At 42.6% G+C, this 27,011-nt stretch overlaps 1 protein-coding gene across 1 annotated transcript in view; it reads left to right on the top strand.

The window, feature by feature from the left end:
• Positions 1-2,880: 2,880 nt before the first annotated feature.
• LOC307064342 (activator of 90 kDa heat shock protein ATPase homolog 2) overlaps positions 2,881-27,011 on the top strand; it is a gene marked incomplete at both ends in the record, with an annotated part of 29,796 nt that continues 5,665 nt past the window's right edge. The window contains 2 exons of the mRNA XM_079720837.1: positions 2,881-2,960; positions 4,178-4,368. Of these exons, the coding sequence (XP_079576963.1) occupies positions 2,881-2,960; positions 4,178-4,368 (271 nt within the window). The remainder of the gene's footprint in view (positions 2,961-4,177; positions 4,369-27,011) is intronic.

The raw sequence follows: 27,011 nt of genomic DNA, 5'->3' as shown, positions 1-27,011 counted from the left end.
TTAGAGCCCCCTTGGTGCAGTATGCTTCTCCATGCTTCTGTGCCTGGGCACTTGCTGCTCCCCTTTGCTCTCTTGAAGACAAGAGTCCTCACTCTATAAGCCTCCTCTGAGAAGAGAACTACACGAGCACCACACTCCCCTAGGGAGAATTAGGCACTTTCTCCACTGTGCTCCCAGGGCACACTTGCTTTACCATGAAGGTGAATTCACACTCGTCTCCTCCACTACTGCCTGAGCCCCATGTCTTATTTTTGTGATCACTCCAGCATACAGCAGACTTGGACACACAGTAGATGCTCAATAAATGGTGTGGTGTAATTTTTACCCACCCTAGTACTGGATGGTTACAAAAGGCTAGAACCCATGCTTTGACCCTGAAGATGTTTTGACTCAATTTTCCCCCCCAATTTTTCTTTTGAAGATAATCTCAAACTTACAGAAGAGTTGCAAGAATAGTTCAAGGAACCCTCAGATAAACGTCACCTGGATTCACCAGGTGTCAACCTTTGCCACACTTGCTTTATCTGCTTTTCTGAGTTAATTGCAGACATCATGACAATTTACCTATAAATATTTCAGCATGTAATCTCCAAAGAACAAGAATGCTCTCCTTTGTAACCAAAGTTTAACTGCTCAGAAGATTTAACATTGACACAACGTTATCCAGTATGCAGTCTGAAATGCAATTTAAATTTCCCCAATTATGTCATTTTAAACTGTTTGTTTTGGATCCAGGAGCTCATTTAGGATCAAGCATTGATCCTACATCTTTAGTCTTCTTTTGACATTCATGAAATGTTTATTTTTGTAGAGTTTAGGCCAGATCCATTTTGCAGAATTTCCCTCCATTTGGACTTTTCTGATTGTTTCCTCATGATTAGATTCAGAATACGCATTTTTGGCAGGAATGCTACTTAGGTGATGGTGTACACATGTCACTTTGTTCCATTGTTGGTGATGCCGAGTTTGACCATTTGGTTAAGGTGGTTAGTTGCCAGATTTCTCCCTTGTAAAGATTACTTTTCCCTTTTGAATGTAGTTAATAAGTAAACTGAGCAGGGGTATGTTTGATATACCTCCATATTTCATGATTATCCTCTTCCCCAGCAACATTTTACTCGTTGATCTAGAGGTTGTTTTTCGAAAATTTTTTTAAGTACATTCATAATGTTGTGCTACCATCACCACCCTCCATCTCCAGAATTTGTTTCATCTTGTAAAACTGAAATTCTATACCCACTAAACAATAACTCCCCACTTCCCTCTCCCCACAGCCCCTGGCAACACTGTTCTGTTCCTATGATTTTGACTACTCTCAATACTTCATATACTGTAAGTTTTCTTGTAAGTCTTACCCCAGGTTCCAAAGATACATATCTCACTATGTGCTGTTCCATTGGTAATATTCTTTATGAACTGGATAAAAGATGAACAGCTAATTCACAAGAAAACAGTACCCACTAGTATTGCCTATCCAGTTCTTTTCTGATACCTTGTGTTAGTTGTCCATGCATTTGGTGAAGTAAAGTGTAAAAGGTGAAATCAAAATGTCATTTTGTTTGGGGGTCAAAACACTTGGTAAACAGTCTGCTTACAAAACTGTTGTAGCTTTCTGGAAAATGACGTTGGAATGTAGTAGCTCCGGTAAGCAAATGGAGAAAGTATTCTCTACCAGTTTATTTCATTGAGAACAGACCACAGGCAGAGGACAGTCCATCACAGTGGAACAGCACAGTGAGGTACTTCCAGACTTCCAGAATTCCATACCTGTTCTGCCTGCTAAATAAATACCCACAGACCTGTCAGCAACATTTCCCAAAGAGCTGGCGCAAAGTTTTTGCTGGAAGGTGAAAATTCGTTAAAGGAATCATTAATATCCACTTAATTTTTGTAAAATTGAATCGAGCTGCAGTGATATACGCTTGCAATCACATTCTTTTGTTATCTAGAAAGGACTATTACATGAATAAAATGTAAACATTCCCGAAGTAACTGGGAACTTGGTAGCTCGTGCTACTTGGACAGGTGGCGGAAAGGCGTGAGACTTGGCGTCCAGGAGAGAGCCAGAGGGCACCAACTCCGTAGGAATTTCAACAGAACACGAATACGGTGTAAAGAGGACGCGCTCCGCCGAGACCACCTCCGCCTTGCATCGTGGGCGCGCTCCGACCTCAGCAAGTCGGTCGCACAGCAAACAGGGTGACCAAGTGCTCGCGAGGGTCGTGTCCTCGAGAGGACCGAACACCGTCAGCACGGCCGGTGGCAATCCGACGGCCGTTTCCTGTCTGCAGCCCCGGTGCAGCTCTCAGGCGCCCCTTACTCACCGTCCCGCTTGCCAGCACTGAAGGTCATCGCTGCAGTAATAATAACGAACCGTTGAGAGGCGTCCGGCCTTCCCCAGCCCATGCACTTGCGAGACCCAAGGCGGGGCCCAGGGCCTCCGCAAACCCCACCCGGCCTCCCAGGTCGCCCCCTCCCCAGCGCCGTAGCTCGGGCCCCTAGCCTACCCACCGCCGCCCCCGACGCGGGTCTCCTGAGCCCCGAGCCCTCCCCTCCTGGCCCGCACCCGCCTCGGGCCCAACCCCCTCCCGGGGGCGGGCTTCCTGAGCCCAGACGCCCCCCGCCCCCTCCACCCTCCGGGCCCCGCCCCGCGCCCCCGCCCCCGCCCCTCGGAACCAGCCCCGCTCTCGCTCTCCTGGAGCTCCGCAGCGGGGCTAGCGGGGCGGGCGGGGTCGGGTGGCGCAGGGGGCGGGGATTTCTGGCACTTTCTGGGCGCTGCGAACGCTCTGATCTTGGGTTCGAAGGCCGGAAACGTCGGCGGCGGAGCCGTAGCGCCGCCGCGGCCCTTGTTCTCCGCTGAGGCCGCGCCGCAGCGCAGACATGGCCAAGTGGGGCCAGGGGGACCCGCGCTGGATCGTGGAGGAGCGGGAGGACGGGACCAACGTGAACAACTGGCACTGGTGCGGCCGGGCAGGGGCCGGGGCCGCGGCTTCCGGGCCTCCTCCCTCCGGAGCCGGCGGGCGGGGCGGGGTGGGGCGGGGGGGGGACCCTCTGCGAGCGCCCGGCGCCCTGTGCCCGGTGCCCCGGGTGCAGGGGCGGCCGGGAGTCTCGGGGCGCCTCCCGGGCCGTGGTGGGCCCCGGGCCGGGGGAGTGGGGAGGGTTGGAGGCTGCACAGGTGCAGATGCTCGTCTTTAGCCTCAGGGCTTGCGGAGCCCTTGGAGCCTGGAGACCCGGGGTCTTATCTGCACCGGCTCTGGGACTTCACTTTCCTCTTTTTGAAAGTTGGGTTGGGTCCCAGGAATACAAGTCATTCTTGACTTACCGCTTCAGCTTCGGCAGTCTCTGACCTTAGAAGCTCTCCCCGCCCCGCCCCTCCCCCCCAGCCCCTTGAAGTTTGGGGGAGTTAAAATGAAGGTAGAAAGTGTGTGTGTGTGTGTGTGTGTGTGTGTGGTACATATGTATTGGAAAGAACAGGAATTTGGATCTCAACTCCACATCTGACTTGATGAGTCTCTGGTGAGCCCTGCCTTCTAGGAGTTCTTACTAGTTACCCATCCTTTTTTTTTTTTAATCTCATCTGGAGCTTGGGCTGATTTTTGCCCCTCGCTCTTCAGTCAGAGCTTCAGGAATTGATGTTCTCTGCTCTGGTCCTCTGAGGGCTGTGCTACCTCAGGGCCATCAAGGTGATGCTGAGGCAGGTCCAGGGCAGAGCAAAGCCTTAACCTGTGAGGGCATCCTTCCCTGGGGGAGTCCTGGCTTGGGGTTGGGAAGAGCTGACCTCTCCTTTCCCAGCCTTTTCACCATGGACACTTATGGACTTCTCTCTGCTCATTTACACCCCTTAAAATGGGAACATTATTTGGGAAGATTGTATGAGATAATATCTGTGTGAAAACCTTGTTAATTTGTCTTATTACGATAAAAGTTATTTCAGTTATAATTAACTTTTCATGTGGCCCAGGCTTTACCCCTCCATTTCCACCAGGTGAGATTTCGAGACCTCCTTTCCCCCAAATAAACCAGTGTTTTTAAAACAAAATACCACCCAACAGCTGCTTGAGAGGAATTGGGCTGATCTGGACTGGGCCAGGGCATTATCCTGATTCCCCAGGGTGGGCGTGTGGACACCAGTGGGGGCTTCCATTCACCGCTCTTCCCTTCTTTTGGCCCTCGGCAGGACAGAGCGGGATGCCACCAGCTGGTCCAAGGGGAAGCTCCGCGAGCTCCTGGTGGGCATTGCCGTGGAGAATGAGGCTGGCCGTTGCGAGATCAGTGAGCTGAAGCAGGTGGAAGGCGAGGCTTCCTGCAGCAGCCGCAAAGGAAAGCTGATTTTCTTCTATGAGTGGAACATCAAACTGGGCTGGAAAGGTAACAGGGTCCTCCAGGTACAGGTGGGGCTGGGGGCTGTGCTGGGGCAGAGTTGGTTGATTCATTAGTCATTCATTCAACAGATATATTTAGAACTCCTGCTATGGGCCCCTGAATTGGTGTTTGGAGTTCTGGACACCCTTACTGCACGTGGAGTTCCTTGTCCAACCAGCTGTGGGCTTCCCTTTCTCCCAGCACTCAGAGCTCTTTAGGGCTCTTAGCTGTCAGCTGGACTCAATCTGCCAGGCATTTGTGAGCACTAGCGTTTCCTGGAGCTGCTGCCTGCAGCACTCTTCCCCTCGATAGGTGCCTGCTGGCTCCTTCAGCTCTTTCAGGTTTGCATCCTGATTAAAGCCATCTGTCTCCATTCTCTAACAGTTTCAGATCCCTTCCTTGTACTGTTTCCCTTCCCTGCTTTATTTCTCCCCAAAGCACTGATATTTGGCACACTACATATGGTTACATTATTATTGTTCTGGATTCCCCTTTTCTCCCCATTCATCAGGGCAGAGATTTTTTAAAATATAAGCTTTATTGAGATATAATTCACATACCATACAGTTCACCCATTTAAAGTGTACAATTCCCTGGTTTTCAGTATATTCACAGAGTTGTGCAGCCATCACTACAGTCAATTATAGAACATTTTCATCTCTCCCCCCAAACCATGTACCTGTTAGCAGTCACTCCCCCAGTCCTTGCAACCTCTAATCTAATTTCTGTCTCCATGGATTTGCCTGTTCTGGACATTTCATATGAATGGTATCACACAGTATGTGGTCTTTTGTGAGTAGCTTCTTTCACTTGACATAATGTTTTCAAGGTTCATCTGTCTTGTAGCATGTTTCATTCTTTTGCATTGTTGACTAATGTTCTGTTGTATAGATGTAGCACATTTTGTTTATCTGTTCATCAGTTGATAGACATTTTGGTTGTTTTCATTCTTTGGGTCTTTGGGTCACGGATTGATTGGTTTTGTTTCCAGATCACTGTCTGAAACGTTGTGTTTGTTGAATGAATAAATTTCTCCCGTGGTGCCTGGCTCCTTGCAATATTTGTTGAAATAACCATGGATATGAAGACAAAGGGAAAAGGAAAAGGAGGAGAGAGGGCAAGATCTGGTTCTGGAGGATGGTGCTGTGTTTGGGCCTCAGCTTGTGTCAGCTTCTTTCTTGAGAGTTTGGGTTAGAGAGCTGCCTGGTGAGCTGTCCTTGGGCCTCTGTCCTAGTGGCTGTCTTGCTAACTGGAGCCAGGCCAGAGCCCAGGGAATGTTCAGCGAGCATCAAAAGCAGTCCCACTTGTGCCTTGAAACCTTCTGGCTGGGGGTTTGCTCTCAGTTGCTCCCTCAGTGGCTGCTCTTGGCTGGATCATAGCAGGGTCTGGCTCCTTACACATCCAGCTCCCCAAGACAGGGGCTCTGAGGTCCCCAAGGAAACTCATGGTCTTGTGTCTCTTCCATCTCCCTTAGCTAGAAGCAGCAACCAGCTCCTTTGTAGGATAAGACCCAGCAACTCCCAGGCAACAGCCAGAGGGCAGATGGAACAGGGCTTCCCTGACCCCGTGTGCTTTCTCCTCTAGTAGTTAGTCCTAGAGGTGGCTAGTGGGATCCGCTGGGGAGGAGACAATACTCTGGTCTTCCTTTTTTTTTTTTAAATTAAATTTTAATTATATTAAATTTAGCTTTCTCAGATTTATTGAGATATAATTGATTTATAACATTGTATGAGTGAAAGGTATACAACATGATGATTTGACATATGTATATATTGCAAAACTGATATCCACAATAAGGTTAGTTAAAATATCCATCACCTCATATAGTTACAAATTTTTGTGTGTATGTTGAGAACTTTTAAGATCTGCTCTCTTAGCAGTTTTCAAATGTATAATACTGAATTGCTTACCCTGCTGTCCATTACATCCTCAAAACTTACTCATCATATAAGTGGAAGTTATATGTGCCCTTTGTGTCTTTTGACCACCTTCACCACCCTTCCCTCTGCCACCTTGCAACCACCAGTCTACTTTCTGTTTCTGTGAGTTTGGTTTTTTTTTTGATTACACATATAAATGAGATCATACACTATTTGGTTTTCTCTGACTTATTTCACTTAGCATAATGCCCTCAAGGTTCATCCATGTTGTCACAAATGGCAAGATTTCCCTTCTTTTTTGTGGCTGAATAATATTCCATTGTGTAAATATGCCACATTCTCTTTATTCATTCATCCATCGATGGACGCTTAGGTTGTTTGCATGTCTTGGCTACCATAAATAATGCTGTATTGAATATCGGGGTGCAGATATGTCTTTGAGATAGTGATTCCATTTCCTTTGGCTATATATCCAGAAGTGGAATTGCTACATCATGTGGTAATTCTATTTTTAATTTTTGAGGAACCTCTATACAGTTTTCCATAGTGGCTGCACCAATTTACATTCCCACCAATAGTGCATGAGGGTTCCCTTTTCTCCACATCCTCACCAGCACTTATCTCTTTTTGATAGTAGCCATTCTAACAGGGGTACAGTGTTATCTCTTTATGGTTTTGATTTACATTTCCCTGATGATTAGTGATGTTAGACACCTTTTCAGGTACCTGTTGGGCATTTGAATATTTTCTTTGCATAAATGTCTATTCAGTTCCTTTGCCCATCTTTTTAATAGTATTTTTTTTTGCTATTGAGTTGTATGATTCCTTACATATTTTGTATATTAACTCATCAGATATGGTTTACAAATATTTTCTCCTATTCTGTAGGTTGCCTTTTCATTTTGTTGATTGTTTCTTTTGCTGTGCAGAAGCTTTTTAGTTTGAGTAGTCCCTAGACCAACATCAAGGAGCTTTTTCCCTGTCTTTTTCCCTAGGAGTTTTATGGATTCAGGTCTTACATTTAAGTTTTTAATCCATTTCAAGTTAATTTTTGTGTATAGTGTATATTTTGTGTATAGTGTAAGATTCATTTTCATTCTTTTGCATGTGAATATCCAGTTTTCCCAGCACCATTTGTTGAAGGTAGTATCTTTTACCCGTGGAGTATTTTTGTTTCTCTTGTCATATATTAGTTGACCATATATGCATGGGTTTATTTCTGGGCTCTTGATTCTGTTCCATTGGTACATGTCTTTTTTTTATGCCAGTACCATACTGTTTTGATCACTCTTGCTTTGTAGTAAAGTTTGAAATCAGGAATTGTGATGCCTCCAGCTTTGCTCTTCTTTCTTGGGATTGCTTTGGCTATCAGAGTGTTTTGTGGTTCCATGTGAATTTTAGGATTGTTTTTTCTACTTCTGTAAAAAAAATGCCACTGGAATCTTGGTAGGGATTGCATTGAATGTACAGATGCCTTTGTGTAGTATGGACATTTTTTTAAAATTTTGTTTATTTATTTATTTTATGCAGTGGGTTCTTACTAGTTATCTATTTTATACATATTATTGTATATATGTCAATCCCAATCTCCCAAGTAGTATGGACATTTTAACAATATTAATTCTTCCAAGACATGAACATAAGATATCTTTCATCAGTGTCTTATAGTTTCCCATCTACAGATCTTTTATCTCCTAGGTCAAATTTATTCCTAAGTATATACCGTTTTTGCTGCTATTGTAAATGGTATGTTTTCTTTATTTCTTTTTCAGGTAGTTCATTGTTAGTGTATTGAAAAGCAACTGATTTTTTTTTTGCGGTACGCAGGCCTCTCACTGTTGTGGAGCACAGGCTCCGGACGCGCAGGCTCAGCGGCCATGGCTCATGGGCCCAGCCGCTCCGTGGCATGTGGGATCTTCCCGGACCGGGGCATGAACCCGTGTCCCCTGCATCGGCAGGTGAACTCTCAACCACTGTGCCACCAGGGAAGCCCAAGCAACTGATTTTTGTATGTTGATTTTCTATCCTGAAACTTTACTGAATTTATTTATTAGTTCTAACGGTCTCTTGGATTTTTTTTGTATATATGATCATGTGCTATGCAAATAGAGGTAATTTTACCTTTTCCTTTCCAATTTGGATGCCTTTTATTTCTTTTTCTTGCTTGATTGCTCTGGCTAGGACTTCCAGTACTGTGTTGAATGGGAGTGGTGAGAGTGGGTACCCTTATCTTGTTGCTGTTATTAGAGGGAAAGCTTCCAACATTTCACCGTTGAGTACGATGTCAGCTGTGGGGTTGTCATATATATCGCCTTTATTATGTTCAGATATGTTTCTATTATGCCCACTTTGTTGGGAGTTTTTATTATCAGTGGATGTTGAATTTTCTCAAATGCTTTTTCTGCATGAATTGAGATGATCATATTATCTTTATTTTTCATTGTATTAATGTGACGCATCACATTTGACTTGGGTATTAAACCATCCTTGCATCCCAGGGATTAATCCCATTAATTATAGTATTTGATCCTTTTAATGTGCTGTTGAATTCAATTTGCCAGTATTTTGTTGAGAATTTTTACATCTATATTCATCAGGTATATTTGTCTGTAATTTTTTCTTTTTCTTTTCTTTTTTTTTTTTGGCCACACTGTGTGGCGTGTGGATCTTAGTTCCCTGACCGGGGATCAAACCTGGGCCTCCTGCAGTGGAAGCGCAGTCTTAACAACTGGATGGCTGAGTAACCCTGTAATTTTTTCTTGTAGTATCCTTAACTGGCTTTGGTATCCTGGTAATGCTGGCCTCTTAAAATGAGTCTGGGAATGTTCCCTCTCTTCAGTTTTTGGGAAGAGTTTGAAAAGGGTTGATGTTAATTCTTTAAATGTTTGGTAGAATTCCCCAGTGAAATCATCTGATTCTGGGCTTTTCTTTGTTGGGAGTTTTTTTGGATTACTGATTCAGTTTCCTTAATCATAATTGGTCTGTTCAGACTTTCTAGTCCTTAATGATTCAGGCTTGGTAGTTGATATGTTTCTAGGAATTTATTCATTTCTTTTTGGTTGTCCAGTTTTATAGCATAAAATTGTTAACAGCAGTTGCTTATTATCGTTTGTATTTGTGTGGTATCAGTTGTAATGTCTCCTCTTTCATTTTTAATTTTATTTATTTGGGTCCTCTTTTTTTTCCCTTGGTTAGTCTAGCTAAAGTTTTGTCAATATTGTTTATCTTTTCAAAGAACCAGCTCTTTGTTTTATTAATCTTTTATATTGCTTTCCTATTCTCTGTTTCATTTATTTTATTTATTTATTTATTTGGCTGCATTGGGTCTTCATTGCTGCGCACGGGCTTTCTCTAGTTGCAGTGAGCAGGGGCTACTCTTCGTTGTGGTGCACAGGCTTCTCATTGCGGTGGCTTCTCTTGTTGTGGGGCATGGGCTCTAGGCGCGTGGGTTTCAGGAGTTGTGGCACACGGGCTCAGTAGTTGTGGATCACAGGCTCTACAGCACAGGCTCCGTAGTTGTGGCGAATGGGCTTAGTTGCTTCACAGCATGTGGGATCTTCCTGGACCAGGGCTCAAACCTGTGTCCCCTGCATTGGCAGGCAGATTCTTAACCACTGCACCACCAGGGAAGTCCCATGTTTCATTTATTTTTGCTCTAATCTTTATCCCTTTTTTTATTGAGATATAATAGACATATAACATTATATTCATTTTGTGTTATGATTGTATATTTGTACACATCAAGAAATGGTGACCACAATAAGTCTAGTTAACATTCATTACCATACAGTTATAAGATTTTCTTTTTTCTTGTGATGAGAATTTTTAAGGTTTACTTTCTTTCAAATATACAATATAGTATTATTATACTTACCATACTGTGTATTACATCCCCATGACTTATTTTTTATAACTGGAAATTTGTACTTTTTTTTTTTTTTTTTTTTTTGCGGTACGTGGGCCTCTCACTGTGTGGCCTCTCCCATTGCGGAGCACAGGCTCCGGACGCGCAGGCTCAGCGGCCATGGCTCACAGGCCCAGCTGCTCAGCGGCATGTGGGATCTTCCCGGACCGGGGCACGAACCCGTGTCCCCTGCATCGGCAGGCAGACTCTCAACCACTGTGCCACCAGGGAAGCCCGGAAATTTGTACTTTTGACCACTTTCACCCATTTTACCCATTCCACCACCCCCTGTCTCTGGCAACCACTAATCTGTTCTCTGTATCTATGACTTTGGATTTTTCTTTTTTAATTGCTGTATCCGTGCACCTTCTTTTATTTAAATTAATTAATTTTTGGCTGCATTGGGTCTTTTGTTAATGCATGTGGACTTTCTCTAGTTGTGGCGAGTGAGGGCTACTCTTCGTTGTGGTGCGTGGGCTTCTCTCTGCAGTGGCTTCTCTTTGTTGTGGGGCCCTGGCTCTAGGTGTGCAGGCTTCAGTAGTAGTGGTGCGCGGGCTCAGTACTCGTGGCTCGCGGGCTCCAGAGTGCAGGCTCAGTAGTTGTGGTGGATGTGCTTAGTTATTCCGCAGCATGTGGGATCTTCCAGGACCAGGGCTCAAACCTGTGTCCCCTGCATTTACAGGCGGATTCTTAACCACTGTGCCACCAGGGAAGTCTGACTTTGGTTTTTCGTTTTATTTTTTTCTTTTAGATTCCACATATAAGTGAGATCAAATAGTATTTGTCTTTCTGACTTATTTTATTTAGCATAATGCCCTCAAGTTCCATCCAGGTTGCTACAATTAGCAGGAGTTTTTTCTTTTTTATAGCTAAATAATATTCCATTGTGTGTATGTACTACATTTTCTTTATCTGTTCATCCACTGACGGACACTTAGGTTGCTTCCATGTCTTAGCTATTGTAAATAATGCTGCAGTGAACATGTGGATGCATATATCTTTTCAAATTAGTGTTATTGTTTCCTTTGGATATATACCCAGAACTGGAATTGCTGGATCATATGGTAGTTCTATTTTTAATTTATGGAGGAACCTTCATACTGTTTTCCATAGTGGTTGCACCAGTTTACATTCCTACCAGCAGTGCACAAGGGCTGCTTTTTCTCCACATCCTTGCCAACACTCATTATTTCTTCCCTTTTTAACACATTACTGACTGGGGGATTTTTGCAGAAACTAATGCCTGTGGCTGGCAATTTGTTATGTAAGTGAATATTGAAACACCTGCGTTTGAGTAAATATCAACAACTTTTTTTTCACTTAATGTATTTATTTGAACCTTAGTACATGTCTTACTAAAGGATTCTATTATTTCGTTAGAGTGTGATAGGCAGTAAAGCAGGCACCTCTGTGCAGGGGAAAGAACATCTATTACAAATATACTTTTCACTGCACTTTCTCCTGGAAGAGCAGATTCTACACTTTGTGGTGGCATTTTTTATTAGTCCTGTGGGTATTATTTCATATAGAATATGTTCTTTTATTTTACCTGATAGTCAACAAGGTGGATCTTTGTGGAGGGGCTCTTTTAGAAATGCCACAAGAAGCACCAGGTGCGGGACTACCACTACATTCACAAGACTGGTCAGTTGCCCATTCTCTAGCTACTGCTAACAAAAATTGCTTGTTAAGTCATTTTCTTATGTGCATTAAGGCTACAATAAATTTTAAATGCATTGAATAAACTGTAATTACTCAAACAGAAACCCACTTTCTTATACCATTTTCGAGTTTTGTGGAGGATATTGAAGTTTGCCAGATATCGATTGATCGATCAACTCCTTTCATATATTTTTGTTGTGTTTTGTTTTGCTTTTGATGTGATTCTACTTTTAAAATAATTATTTTTTTGGTTGCACCAGGTTTTAGTTGCGGCAGGTGGGCTCCTTAGTTGTAGCTTGCCAGCTCCTTAGTTGCGGCATGTGGGTTCAGTTGCGGCAGAGGGGTTCCTTAGTTGCAGCTCCAGGGCTCCTTAGTTGTGGCATGCGAACTCTTAGTTGTGGCATGCGAACTCTAAGTTGCAGCATGCATGTGGGATCTAGTTCCCTGACCAGGGATCGAACCCGGGCCCCCTGCATTGGGAGCACAGAGTCTTATCCACTGTACCACTGAGGAAGTCCCTCATATATTTATTATACTCTAATATACAAGTGGGCTTAGTTATCTGATGGCCAGTCCTCCTGTCTTCCTTTCATGTAGATGTTATGGAGGCATCATGAATAGTTGTCACTATGCGGACTAGCCTCTTGTCTTTCTATATAAGAAGAATCACTTCTCCCTTCCATAAGAATGTAATTTCTCCCCCTGTAGATTTTAAATTTCTCCTTTAATTGGTTTGGTAGACCACAATTCTCTCTTATAGTCCCACAAACTCTGGTTTTATTTTTCAACAGTATTTCAGATGTGGACACACTGTTGTAATAATTGTCTTGGTACATATGGTGCTGTGAACCAAGATAAGGTTGTAGGACTGATAATATTGTTGCAGTTTCTTTCCTTCACCTGTGTAAATCTCAAGGTAGCATATATATCCAGTTTCACTTTCGCTAACCATCCTGACCAAAATTCCATATTTTGTAAGTTTTCTGGGATTATAAGTTTTGAATCTGAGTTGTCCTCTCCACTTTATCATTGCCTTATCAGGTGATAGCTCTTGCTTGTATATAGATTGATTGAAATTTTGGTAGAAAATAATCCAAAAGAGGTTTAACTTTTGAAATTCTGTCTGTAGGAAGTAGAGTTTCTGAGTTATTAAAGTGAAAAGCTGTCATTATTTGTTTGAACCTTATTCTCATCAGAATCTTCGGAAAGACAGGTGTTTCAAGTAAGGGATCAGTCAACCAGTATTCTTTCCAGTGTGACTTATTTGTCCCATCAAATTATTAATCCAAGAAACTTCTTCATGTCACTATTGGTTACATCAGTCTATTTTAAAGCCTTACCATACTCTTTATATGATTTTTCATTCTGTTGGTGATACAAGTTTGTTTGAGAAGCGACCAACTCGAAAAAGTTATTGCCAAAAAAAAATTAATTCTGTTATGTCACTAACACTTTGTGGGTTATTACATTCAGTAGTTACACCTGACACACCTGTAAAGTCTTCTAATTTTCATGAAATGTCTTCAATCCACTCTTCTGTAGAAGCAAAGGAGCATTCTCCAGCACCGTGAGTTTCGTTTTCACTTTCCGTATCAGAATCAATCACTAAGGTTTTCTGTCTTTTTGTTGGTCTAATATTCACATCGTCTGAATCAACTATATTCTGAACAATTATCATCTTCTGAGACACTAGTATATATGTTGCTTGGACAGTCAAATAAAGTATCTGCATAAAATTGACCAAAAAATTCTTCACTCAAAATTTCACAATGTGTCATTTTTGAAAATTTTACGGTAATAAACTTGCATTTATAGTATACACAAGGTTGGAACAAATGAATGATAACGACAATCATAAGTTGATTAATGAATCCTCGATCAATTTTAAGCTCTAACAACTTTGCAAGGTGATGTTAATTGTATCACTCTCTAAAAATGTATTGATAAGTCTGGTCAATAACGTTCAGGTAACAAAAGACATATTAATACATCTCTGGTCAATAAGTTGTTAATAAAAGACACTGTAACAGGTGTGAGGTGATATTGCATTGTGCTTTTGATGTATAATTCCGTGATGTTGAGCACCATTTCATGTACCTGTTGGCCATTTGTATGTCTTTGGAAAAATGTCTCCTTCAGATTTTCTGCCTATTTTCTAACCAGATTGTTTTTTGTTACTGAGTTTTATAAGTTCCTTATATATTTTGAATATTAACCCCTTATCATATACATAATTTACAAATATTTTTTCTCATTCAGTAGGTTGCCTTTTCATTTTGTTGGGTTTTCTTTGCAGAAGCTTTTTAGTTTGACTAGTCCCGCTTGTTTATATTTGCTTTTGGTGTTAAATCTAAAAATCATTGCCAAGAACATTGTCAAGGAGCTTATCACCTATGTATTCTTCTAGGGCTTTTGTGGTTTCAGGTCTTAGGTTCAAGTCTTCAGTTCACTTTGAGTTAATTTTTTGTGTATGGTGTAAGATAGTGGTCCAGTGTCATTGTTTTGCTTGTGGCTGCCAGTTTTCTCAACATCATTTATTGAGGAGACTGTCCTTTCCTCGCTGTATATTCTTGACTCCTTTGTCAAAGCTTAATTGACCACATATGCATGGGTTTATTTTTGGTCTCTCTATTCTCTTCCATTGATCTGTGTACCTGTTTTTTATGCCAATACCATACTCTTTTGATTACTATATCTTTTTAAATATTTTTTTATTAGTTTCTGCTTTATAACAAAGTGAATCAGTCATACATATACATCTGTTCCCACATCCCTTCCCTCTTGCTTCTCCCTCCCTGATTACTATATCTTTATAATATAGTTTGAAATCAGGAAGTATGATGCCTTCAGCTTTGTTCTTTTTCAAGATTGCTTAGGCTGTTTGGGGTCTTTTGTGGTTGCATACAAATTTTAGGATTGTTTGTTCTATTTCTGTGAAAAATGCCATTGGAATTTTAACAGGCATTGCATTGAATCTGTAGATTGCTCATTATATCTTTTCTTCTGCTAACTTTGGGCTTAGTTTGTTCTTTTTCTAGTTCCTTGTTGTGTAATGTCAGGCTCTTTATATGAGATATTTCTCTTTTTTTGTCGTTTTATGAGTTTACATCTACAAACTTCCCTCTTAGAACTGGTTTTGCTGCATCTCATAAGTGTTTGTGTTTACATTTTTATTTGTACCAAGATATTTTTAAATTTTCCCTTTGATTTCTTTGAGCCATTAGTTGTTCAGGAGTATTTTAATTTTAATTTCCATGTATTTGTGAACTTTCCAGCTTTCCTTCTGTTACTGATTTCTAGTTTCATACCATTTGTGGTTGGAAAAGATACTTATTATAATTTCCATCTTTTTGAATTTGTTGAGACCTGTTTTGTGGCCTAACTTATGATTTATCCTAGAAAATGTTCTGTGGGTGCTTGAGAAAAATGCATATTCTGTTTCTCTTTGATGGAATGTTCAGTATATGTTTGTTAGGTGTATTTCATGTATAGTGTTGTTCAGATCTGATATTTCCCTATTGGTTTTCTGTCTGGATGATATATCCATTGTTCAGAGTAGGGCATTAAAGTCCCCAACTATTATTGTATTGCTGTTTATTTCTCCTTATAAGTTTTCTAAGTAATTGCTTTATATATTTAGGTGCTGCAGTATTAGGTGCATAAATATTTACAATTATTATATCTTGATGAATTGACTCCTTTAGCATTATATAATGACTTTCCTTGTTTGTTTTGACCATTTTTGGCTTAAAGTCTTATTTGTCTAATATAAGTATAGCTACTCCTGCTTTCTTTTGGTTAATATTTCCTTGAAGTATCTTTTCCATCCCTCTACTCTCAGTTTATGTGTATCCTTAAAGCTAAAGTGAGTCTCTTGTAGGCAGCATGTTGTTGGATCTTGTTTTTTTTTTCATCCAGTCAGCTGTTCTGTGCCTTTTGATTGGAGAATTTAATCCATTTATATTTAAAGTAACTATTGATAGGTAAGGACTTACTATTGCCATTTCATTAATTCTTTCCTGACTGTTTTGTAGATCCTATCTTCTTTGCTTTCTCTCTTGCCAGCTCTTTAGTCATTTGCTGCCTTTTTGTGCTGGTATGCTTTGACTCCTTTATCATAACCTTTTGTGGTTTTTCCTTTGTGGTTAACCTGAGGTGTATATAAAATATATTTATAACACCCTATTTAAACTGATAACTTAAATTTGATAGCATACAGAAATTTATACTTCTTCCCCCCTCACATTTTAGGTTATTGATGTTACAATTTACATATTTTTACATTGTGTATCCAATAACAAATTCTCATAGTTATGGTTATTTTAAATTCATTTGTTTTTTAACTTTTAATGTAGAGTTGTAAGAGAATTACACACCACCATTGCAATATTAGATCATCTGACTTTGTATATGTACCATTACCAGTGAGTTTTACACATTCATATGTTTTTTTTTTTTTTTTGGGGTATGCAGGCCTCTCACTGATGTGGCCTCTCCCGTTGCGGAGCACAGGCTCCAGACGCGCAGGCTTAGTGGCCATGGCTCACGGGCCCAGCTGCTCCGCGGCATGTGGGATCTTCCCAGACCGGGGCACGAACCTGTGTCCCCTGCATCGGCAGGCGGACTGTCAACCACTGCGCCACCAGGGAAGCCCCATTCATATGTTTTTATGATGCTAACTAGCATCCTTTTATTTCAGCTTGAAGAATGTCCTTTAGCATTTCTTATAAGGCAGTTTTAGTGACATTGAGCCCCCTCAGGTTTTGTTTGTTTGGGCAAGTCTCTATCTTTCTTTTACTTCTGAAGGACAGCTTTGCTGGGTATAGTATTCTTGGATGACATATTGTTTCTTTCAGTATTTTGAGTATATCATCCCACTGCTGGCCTGTCAAGTTTCTGTTGAGAAATCCACCTGTAGCCTTATGAAGCTCCCTTGTATGTGAAGAGTCGCTTTTCTCTTGCTGCTTTCAAAATTCTTTTTGTTTTTGATTTTTTTTTTTTTTTTTTTTTTTTTTTTTTTTTTTTTTTTTTTTTTTTTGCGGTAGGCGGGCCTCTCACTGTTGTGGCCTCTCCCCTTGCGGAGCACAGGCTCCGGAGCACAGGCTCAGTGGCCATGGCTCACGGGCCCAGCCGCTCCGCGGCATGTGGGATCTTCCCAGACCGGGGCACGAACCCGTGTCCCCTGCATCGGCAGGCGGACTCTCAACCACTGCGCCACCAGGGAAGCCCTGTTTTTGATTTTTGACAATTTAACTGTAATGTGTCTTGATGCAGCCTTTTTTGAGTTCAACCTATCTGCGGGTCCTTTGGGCCTTATGAATCTGGATGTCCATTTCTCTTCTCAGGTTTGGGAAATTTTCAACCATTATTGTTTTAAATAGACTTTCTGTCCCTTTCTTTCTCTTCTCCTTCTGGGACTTCCATAATGCATGTGTTATTTCATTTGATGGTATCACATGACATCCATATTGTTTCTTCACTCTTTTTTTTTTTTTTTTGCGGTATGCGGGCCTCTCACTGTTGTGGCCTCTCCCGCTGCGGAGCAAAGGCTCCGGACGCACAGGCTCAGTGGCCATGGCTCACAGGCCCAGCCGCTCCGCGGCATGTGGGATCCTCCCAGACCGGGGCACGAACCTGTGTCCCCTGCATCGGCAGGCGGACTCTCAACCACTGCGCCACCAGGGAGGCCCTCTTTTTTTTTTTTTTTTTTACATCTTTATTGGAGTATAATTGCTTTACAATGGTGTGTTAGTTTCTGCTTTATAACAAAGTGAATCAGTTATACATATACATCTGTTCCCATATCCCTTCCCTCTTGTGTCTCCCTCCCTCCCACCCTCCCTATCCCACCCCTCCAGGCGGTCACAAAGCACCGATCTGATCTGCCTGTGCTATGCGGCTGCTTCCCACTAACTATCTACCTTACGTTTGGTAGTGTATATATGTCCATGCCTCTCTCTCGCTTTGTCACAGCTTACCCTTCCCCCTCCCCATATCCTCAAGTCCATTCTCAAGTAGGTCTGTGTCTTTATTCCCGTTTTACCCCTAGGTTCTTCATGACATTTTTTTCCCTTAAATTCCATATATATGTGTTAGCATATGGTATTTGTCTTTCTCTTTCTGACTTACTTCTCTCTGTATGACAGACTCTAGGTCCATCCACCTCATTACAAATAGCTCAATTTCATTTCTTTTTATGGCTGAGTAATATTCCATTGTATATATGTGCCACATCTTCTTTATCCACTCATCCGATGAGGGACACTTAGGTTGTTTCCATCTCCGGGCTATTGTAAATAGAGCTGCAGTGAACATTTTGGTACATGACTCTTTTTGAATTATGGTTTTCTCTGGGTATATGCCCAGTAGTGGGATTGCTGGGTCATATGGTAGCTCTATTTGTAGTTTTTTAAGGAACCTCCATACTGTTCTCCATAGTGGCTGTACCAATTCAATTCCCACCAGCAGTGCAAGAGTGTTCCCTTTTCTCCACACCCTCTCCAGCATTTATTGTTTCTAGATTTCTTGATGATGGCCATTCTGACTGGTGTGAGATGATATCTCATTGTAGTTTTGATTTGCACTTCTCTAATGATTAATGATGTTGAGCATTCTTTCAGGTGTTTGTTGGCAGTCTGTATATCTTCTTTGGAGAAATGTCTATTTAAGTCTTCTGCCCATTTTTGATTGGGTTGTTTGTTTTTTTGCTATTGAGCTGCATGAGCTGCTTGTAAATTTTGGAGATTAATCCTTTGTCAGTTGCTTCATTTGCAAATATTTTCTCCCATTCTGAGGGTTGTCTTTTGGTCTTGTTTATGGTTTCCTTTGCTGTGCAAAAGCTTTGAAGTTTCATTAGGTCCCATTTGTTTATCTTTGTTTTTATCTCCATTTCTCTAGGAGGTGGGTCCAAAAGGATCTTGCTGTGATTTATGTCCTAGAGTGTTCTGCCTATGTTTTCCTCTAAGAGTTTGATAGTTTCTGGCCTTACATTTAAGTCTTTAATCCATTTTGAGCTTATTTTTGTGTATGGTGTTAGGGAGTGATCTAATCTCATACTTTTACATGTTCCTGTCCAGTTTTCCCAGCACCACTTGTTGAAGAGGCTGTCCTTTCTCCATTGTACATTCCTGCCTCCTTTATCAAAGATAAGGTGACCATATGTGCGTGGGTTTATCTCTGGGCTTTCTATCCTGTTCCATTGATCTATCTTTCTGTTTTTGTGCCAGTACCATACTGTCTTGATTACTGTAGCTTTGTAGTATAGTCTGAAGTCAGGGAGCCTGATTCCTCCAGCTCCGTTTTTTGTTCTCAAGAGTGCTTTGGCTATTCGGGGTCTTTTGTGTTTCCATACAAATTGTGAAATTTTTTGTTCTAGTTCTGTGAAAAATGCCAATGGTAGTTTGATAGGGGTTGCATTGAATCTGTAGATTGCTTTGGGTAGTAGAGTCATTTTCACAATGTTGATTCTTCCAATCCAAGAACATGGTATATCTCTCCCTCTATTTGTATCATCTTTAATTTCTTTCATCAGTGTCTTATAATTTTCTGCATACAGGTCTTTTGTCTCCTTAGGTAGGTTTATTCCTAGATATTTTATTCTTTTTGTTGCAGTGGTAAATGGGAGTGTTTTCTTGATTTCACTTTCAGATTTTTCATCATTAGTGTATAAGAATGCCAGAGATTTCTGTGCATTAATTTTGTATCCTGCTACTTTACCAAATTCATTGATTAGCTCTAGTAGTTTTCTGGTAGCATCTTTAGGATTCTCTATGTATAGTATCATGTCATCTGCAAACAGTGACAGCTTTACTTCTTCTTTTCCGATTTGGATTCCTTTTATTTCCTTTTCTTCTCTGATTGCTGTGGCTAAAACTTCCAGAACTATGTTGAATAAGAGTGGTGAGAGTGGGCAACCTTGTCTTGTTCCTGATCTTAGTGGAAATGGTTTCAGTTTTTCACCACTGAAGATGATGTTGGCTGTGGGTTTGTCATATATGGCCTTTATTATGTTGAGGAAAGTTCCCTCTATGCCTACTTTCTGCAGGATTTTTATCATAAATGGGTGTTGAATTTTGTCGAAAGCTTTCTATGCATCTATTGAGATGATCATATGGTTTTCCTCCTTCAATTTGTTAATATGGTGTATCACGTTGATTGATTTGTGTATATTGAAGAATCCTTGCATTCCTGGACTAAACCCCACTTGATCATGGTGTATGATCCTTTTAATGTGCTGTTGGATTCTGTTTGCTAGTATTTTGTTGAGGATTTTTGCATCTGTGTTCATCAGTGATATTGGCTTGTAGTTTTCTTTCTTTGTGACATCCTTGTCTGGTTTTGGTATCAAGGTGATGGTGGCCTCGTAGAATGAGTTTGGGAGTGTTCCTCCCTCTGCTATATTTTGGAAGAGTTTGAGAAGGATAGGTGTTAGCTCTTCTCTAAATGTTTGATAGAATTCGCCTGTGAAGCCATCTGGTCCTGGGCTTGTTTGTTGGAAGATTTTTAATCACAGTTTCAATTTCAGTGCTTGTGATTGGTCTGTTCATATTTTCTATTTCTTCCTGATTCAGTCTTGGCAAGTTGTGCATTTCTAAGAATTTGTCCATTTCTTCCAGGTTGTCCATTTTATTGGCATAGAGTTTCTTGTAGTAATCTCTCATGATCTTTTGTATTTCTGCAGTGTCAGTTGTTACTTCTCCTTTTTCATTTCTAATTCTATTGATTTGAGTCTTCTCCCTTTTTTTCTTGATGAGTTTGGCTAATGGTTTATCAATTTTGTTTATCTTCTCAAAGAACACACTTTTAGTTTTATTGATCTTTGCTATCGTTTCCTTCATTTCTTTTCATTTATTTCTGATGTGATCTTTATGATTTCTTTCCTTCTGCTAACTTCGGGGGTTTTTTGTTCTTCTTTCTCTAATTGCTTTAGGTGCAAGGTCAGGTTGTTTATTCGAGATGTTTCCTGTTTCTTAAGGTGGCATTGTATTGCTATAAACTTCCCTCTTAGAACTGCTTTTGCTGCATCCCATAGGTTTTGGGTCGTCGTGTCTCCATTGTCATTTGTTTCTGGGTATTTTTTTATTTCCTCTTTGATTTCTTCAGTGATCACTTCGTTATTAGGTAGTGTATTGTTTAGCCTCCATGTGTTTGTATTTTTTACAGATCTTTTCCTGGAATTGATATCTAGTCTCAAAGCGTTGTGGTTGGAAAAGATACTTGATACAATTTCAATTTTCTTAAATTTACCAAGGCTTGATTTGTGACCCAAGATATGATCTATCCTGGAGAATGTTCCATGAGCACTTGAGAAAAATGTGTATTCTGTTGTTTTTGGATGGAATGTCCTATAAATATCAACTAAGTCCATCTTGTTTAATGTATCATTTAAAGCTTGTGTTTCCTTATTTGTTTTCATTTTGGATGATCTGTCCATTGGTGAAAGTGGGGTGTTAAAGTCCCCTACTATGAGTGTTTTACTGTCGATTCCCCCTTTTATGGCTGTTAGTATTTGCCTTATGTATTGAGGTGCTCCTTTATTAGGTGCATAAATATTTACAATTGTTATATCTTCTCCTTGGATTGATCCCTTGATCATTATGTAGTGTCCTTCTTTGTCTCTTCTAATAGTCTTTATTTTAAAGTCTCTTTTGTCTGATATAAGAATTGCTACTCCAGCTTTCTTTTGGTTTCCATTTGCATGGAATATCTTTTTCCATTCCTTCACTCTCAGTCTGTATGTGTCTCTAGGTCTGAAGTGGGTCTCTTGTAGACAGCATATATGGGTCTTGTTTTTGTATCCATTCAGCCAGTCTGTGTCTTTTGGTGGGAGCATTTAATCCATTTACATTTAAGGTAGTTATGGATATGTATGTTCCTATTCCCATTTTCTTAATTGTTTTGGGTTTGTTATTATAGGTCTTTTCCTTCTCTTGTGTTTCTTGCCTAGAGAAGTTCCTTTAACATTTGTTGTAAAGCTGGTTTGGTGGTGCTGAACTCTCTCAGCTTTTGCTTGTCTGTAAAGGTTTTAATTTCTCCATCAAATCTGAATGAGATCATTGCTGGGTAGAGTAACCTTGGTTGTAGGTTTTTCTCCTTCATCACTTTAAATATGTCCTGGCAATCCCTTCTGGCTTGCAGAGTTTCTGCTGAAAGATCAGCTGTTAACCTTATGGGGATTCCCTTGTGTGTTATTTGTTGTTTTCCCCTTGCTGCTTTTAATATGTTTTCTTTGTATTTAATTTTTGACAGTTTGATTAATATGTTTCTTGGCATGTTTCTCCTTGGATTTATCCTGTATGGGACTCTCTGTGCCTCCTGGACTTGATTAATTATTTCCTTTCCCATATTAGGGAAGTTTTCAACTATAATCTTTCAAATATTTTCTCAGTCCCTTTTTCTCTTCTTCTTCTGGAACCCCTATAATTCGAATATTGGTGCGTTTAATGTTGTCCCAGAGGTCTCTGAGACTGTCATCAGTTCTTTTCATTCTTTTTTCTTTATACTGCTCTGCAGTAGTTATTTCCACTATTTTATCTTCCAGGTCACTTATCCGTTCTTCTACCTCAGGTATTCTGCTATTGATCCCTTCTGGAGTATTTTTAATTTCATTTTTTGTGTTGTTCATTGTTGCTTGTTTCATCTTTAGTTCTTCTAGGTCCTTGTTAAATGTTTCTTGCATTTTCTCTATTCTATTTCCAAGATTTTGGATCATCTTTACTATCATTATTCTGAATTCTTTTTCAGGTAGACTGCCTATTTCCTCTTCATTTGTTAGGTCTGGTGGGTTTTTATCTTGCTCCTTTATCTGCTGTTTTTCTGTCTTATCATTTTGCTTATTTTACTGTGTTTGGGGTCTCCTTTTTGCAGGCTGCAGGTTCGTAGTTCCTGTTGTTTTTGGTGTCTGTCCCCAGTGGCTAAAGTTGGTTCAGTGGGTTGTGTAGGCTTCCTGGTGGAGGGGACTAGTGCCTGTGTTCTGGTGGATGAGGCTGGATCTTGTCTTTCTGGTGGGCAGGTCCACGTCTGGTGGTGTGTTTTGGGGTGTCTGTGGCCTTATTATGATTTTAGGCAGCCTCTCTGCTAATGGGTGGGCTTGTGTTCCTGTCTTGCTAGTTGTTTGGCATAGGGTGTCCAGCACTGTAGCTTGCTGGTCGTTGAGTGAAGCTGGGTGTTGGTGTTGAGATGGAGATCTCTGGGAGATTTTTTCTGCTTGATATTATGTGGAGCTGGGAGGTCTCTTGTGGACCCGTGTCCTGAAGTTGGCTCTCCCACTTCAGAGGCACAGCACTGACTCCTGGCTGCAACACCAAGAGCCTTTCATCCACACGGCTCAGAATAAAAGGGAGAAAAAGTAGAAAGAAAGAAAGAGGATAAAATAAAATAAAGGTAAAATAAAATAAAGTTATTAAAATAAAAAATAATTATTAAGAAAAAACTTTTTTTAAAAAGTAAAAAAAAGAACAGACGGATAGAACCCTAGGACAAATGGTGAAAGCAAAGCTATACAGACAAAATCTCACACAGAAGCATACACATACACACTCAGAAAAAGAGGAAAAGGGGAAAAAATAATAAATATTGCCCTCAAAGTCCACCACCTCAATTTGGGATGATTCGTTGTCTATTCAGGTATTCCACAGATGCAGGGTACATCAAGTTGATTTTGGAGATTTAATCCGCTGCTCCTGAGGCTGCTGGGAGAGATTTCCCTTTCTCTTCTTTGTTTGCACAGCTCCCGGGGTTCAGCTTTGGATCTGGCCCCGCCTCTGCATGTAGGTCGCCGGAGGGTGTCTGTTCTTCGCTCAGACAGGCCAGGGTTAAAGGAGCCGCTGATTTGGGGGCTCTGGCTCACTCAGGCCGGGGGGAGGGAGGGGTACAGAATGCGGGGCGAGCCTGCGGCGGCAGAGGCCAGCGTGACGTTGTACCAGCCTGAGGCGTGCCGTGCGTTCTCCCGGGGAAGTTGTCCCTGGATCCCAGGACCCTGGCAGTGGCAGGCTGCACAGGCTCCCCGGAAGGGGGGTGTGGATAGTGACCTGTGCTCGCTCACAGGCTTCTTGGTGGCTGCAGCACCAGCCTTAGCGTCTCATGCCCGTCTCTGGGGTCCGCGCTGATAGCCGCGGCTCGCGCCCGTCTCTGGAGCTCCTTTAAGCAGCGCTCTTAATCCCCTCTCCTCGCGCACCAGGAAACAAAGAGGCAAGAAAAAGCCTCTTGCCTCTTCGGGAGCTCCAGACTTTTTCCCGGCTCCCTAGCAGCTAGCTGTGATGCACTAGCCCCCTTCCGGCTGTGTTCACGCAGCCAACCCCAGTCCTCTCCCTGCGATCCGACCGAAGCCCGAGCCTCCGCTCCCAGCTCCGCCCACCCCGGCGGGTGAGCAGACAAGCCTCTCGGGCTGGTTAGTGCTGGTCGGCACCGATTCTCTGTGCGGGAATCTCTCCGCTTTGCCCTCCGCACCCCTGTTGCTGCGCTCTCCTCGCGGCTCCAAAGCTTCCCCACTCCGCCACCGAAGGGGCTTCCTAGTGTGTGGAAACCTTTCCTCCTTCACGGCTCCCTCCCACTGGTACAGGTCCCGTCCCTCTCCTTTTGTCTCTGTTTTTTCTTTTTTCTTTTGCCCTACCCAGGTACGTGGGGAGTTTCTTACCTTTTGGGAGGTCTGAGGTCTTCTGCCAGCGTTCAGTAGGTGTTCTGTAGGAGCTGTTCCACGTGTAGATGTATTTCTGATGTATCTGTGGGGAGGAAGGTGATCTCCGCGTCTTACTCTTCTGCCATCTTCCCCCTCTCTCTGTTTCTTCACTCTTTTTCCTTTTTTTCTTTTTTGTTTCTCTGACTGGACAATTTCAAATAACCCATCTTCTAGTTTACTGACTGTCTTCTTCTACTAGGTCAGGTTAGCTGTTGAAGCTCTCTATTGAATTCTTCAGTAAAGTCATTGTATTCTTTAGCTCCAGGAATTTTGCTGTCCTTGTTCTTTTTAATGATTTCTGTTTCTTCTTTGAACTTATTTTGTTCATGCATTTTCCTAATTTCATTTAGCTGTCTGTGTGTTCTTATAGTTCACTAAATTCTTTAAGAGGTTTATTCTGAATTCCTGGTCATATAGTTCATACATCTCCGTTTCTTTGGGTCAGTTTTTAGAGCTTTATTTGGTTCTTTTGGTGGTGTTATGTTTACCTGATTTTTCTTGAGCCTTGATTCCTTGCACTGGTGTCTGTGTGTATAAGTAAGTGGTCTCTTCTTCCATGTTTTACAGGTTTGCTTTGGTAGGGAAAAACCTTCACCATTCAACATGGGTTATTGGATGTGTCAACTAGTAGTGTCCATGGGCAGGCAGGGCTTTCTGTCAGGCTCTCCAGTTGAGTGTGCTCTGAGGTCAGGGTAGGGGATTACCAGTAGCTGGGCTTTGTGGTCGGGTGAGTCGACGGGGCTCCATGTTTAAGCAGGGCTGCTGAGTGGGCTCCCTGACTAGGCAGGGTTGCTGGCTGTGCTCCATGGTTACATGGGGCCATTAGCTGGGCTCTGCAGTTACCCTTGATTCCAGTCTGTGGAACACTGGCTGTGTTCCCTGGCAGGGTGGTGCCACTGGTTGGACTCTATGATTGGGCAGGGTTATGGACTGGGCTCTGCCATTGCTGCTGGTTGAGTGGGGTCTCAGGCTATGATCCCTGACCAGGTGTTGTTGCTGGCTGGACTCTGTTCAGGCAGGGCTGCAGGCAGGGTTTCATGGTAGGACCTTGCCTCAGGCTGTGTTCTGTGACCACGTGGGGACACAGATTGTGCCTTGAAGTTGGGAAGGTCTGCAGGCCTGGCTTCAGCATCCATAGGGTGCTGAGTATACTCAGCTGTTGAACAAGGTTGCAGGCTGTGCTCTCTGGTCAGGAGGGGCTTCCAGCTGTCTCCCGCAGTTGGGGAGGCTAGAGACTGTTCTCTGTGGGGTGGTGTCTCTGCTGGGCTCTTCCTCTGGACAAGGCCACAAGCTGTGTTAAGCAATTGGGCAGGGCTGTAGGCTGGGTTCTGAGGCTGCTTAGGGTCACTGTTCAGGCCCCTTGGTTACGCAGGGCTAGAGGCTATGCTCAATAGTTGGGCAGGGCTGCTGGCTTGGCTCCCTACCCAAGTGGGGCTATTTGGATGGGCTCCAAGGCTGCCCACGTCCTCTGGTCGGGCTTCCTGGATGGGCAGGATGGGAAGCTACACTCAGCAATTGAGTGGAGCTATGAATTTGCAGGGCGGTAGAATGGGCTCCACAGCTGGCTTTGGCCTGTTGCCTGGGGACCCAAATCAGGCAGAATTGCCAGCTGAGCTCTGCTCATGTACTGCTGCAAGCAGGAACATGGCCCATCCAGATTTGAGCACTGGTTGCTGAAAGCCCTGCCCCCTTCTCCATCCCTATCTGATTCCCAGTGGTCTCCATGAGTCGAGACCCCAGTGGCCCTCCCAGGAAGCATCCAACAGTGCCGGGGGACCTGCATGTCCACCTTCTGCCCTCTTTTCCTGCTGGAAAAACTGCAGTGGGGCCCTCTCAGTGTGGTTCTCTGTTGGCCTGGCGGAGGGGCAGTTTGGTCAGAGTGTTAAACCACTCCTCATACCCTTCTAATGCAGTCCTTTTCTGCCTCTGGTCCAGGAGAGTGTTCAGCCTCACCTCTGGGTTTTGGGATTTTCACAGTGGTGTCTTTTCCATGGATAGCAGCTAGTTGGTCTTTTTGTGAGGGGGACTGAAGTCGGGAATAACATGTCACCATCTTGATGTCATCACTGAAGTCAACACTCTGGTCTTGAAAGAAATCAGCTGCATAGAGTCCACACAAACTTCCCCAGGCCACACCTCCCTCCCCTCACTTTTTCTGTGATCAGAACTCATTGTCCCTTTTTGCCTTCCTGTCCCTTTTGTGACTCCTCTTCAAGACAGCCCTTTATCCTGCTTTGCCTTGGTAAAGAATATTGGGGGATGAAAGAAGAAACATTGGTTAACAGAGCTGTTGACTCCAGTCCCGTGCTTCCACGTGGCCCCTGATCCTGTGTGCACTTTACTTGCCAGGTTCTTACCCCCGCCTTCCTAGGGTGCTTACCTGTGCTGTGGGCCAGGGGAGCAGGGTTGATTCGGGTGCGTGTGTGGCGGGGAAGGCTTGGCCTGCCTCGTCCCCACGGTGGCGGTGCCCTGTGAGGAGGGTGGGCTGTTCAGTTAGGCAGGGCAGGTTTACGTAAACTGGCTGTTA

This window comes from Hyperoodon ampullatus, assembly GCF_949752795.1.
Source record: "Hyperoodon ampullatus genome assembly, chromosome: 15".
Taxonomy (NCBI): domain Eukaryota; kingdom Metazoa; phylum Chordata; class Mammalia; order Artiodactyla; family Ziphiidae; genus Hyperoodon; species Hyperoodon ampullatus.
The sequence above is the reverse complement of the archived record's forward strand: the minus strand, read 5'-3'. Positions and strand labels throughout refer to the sequence as shown.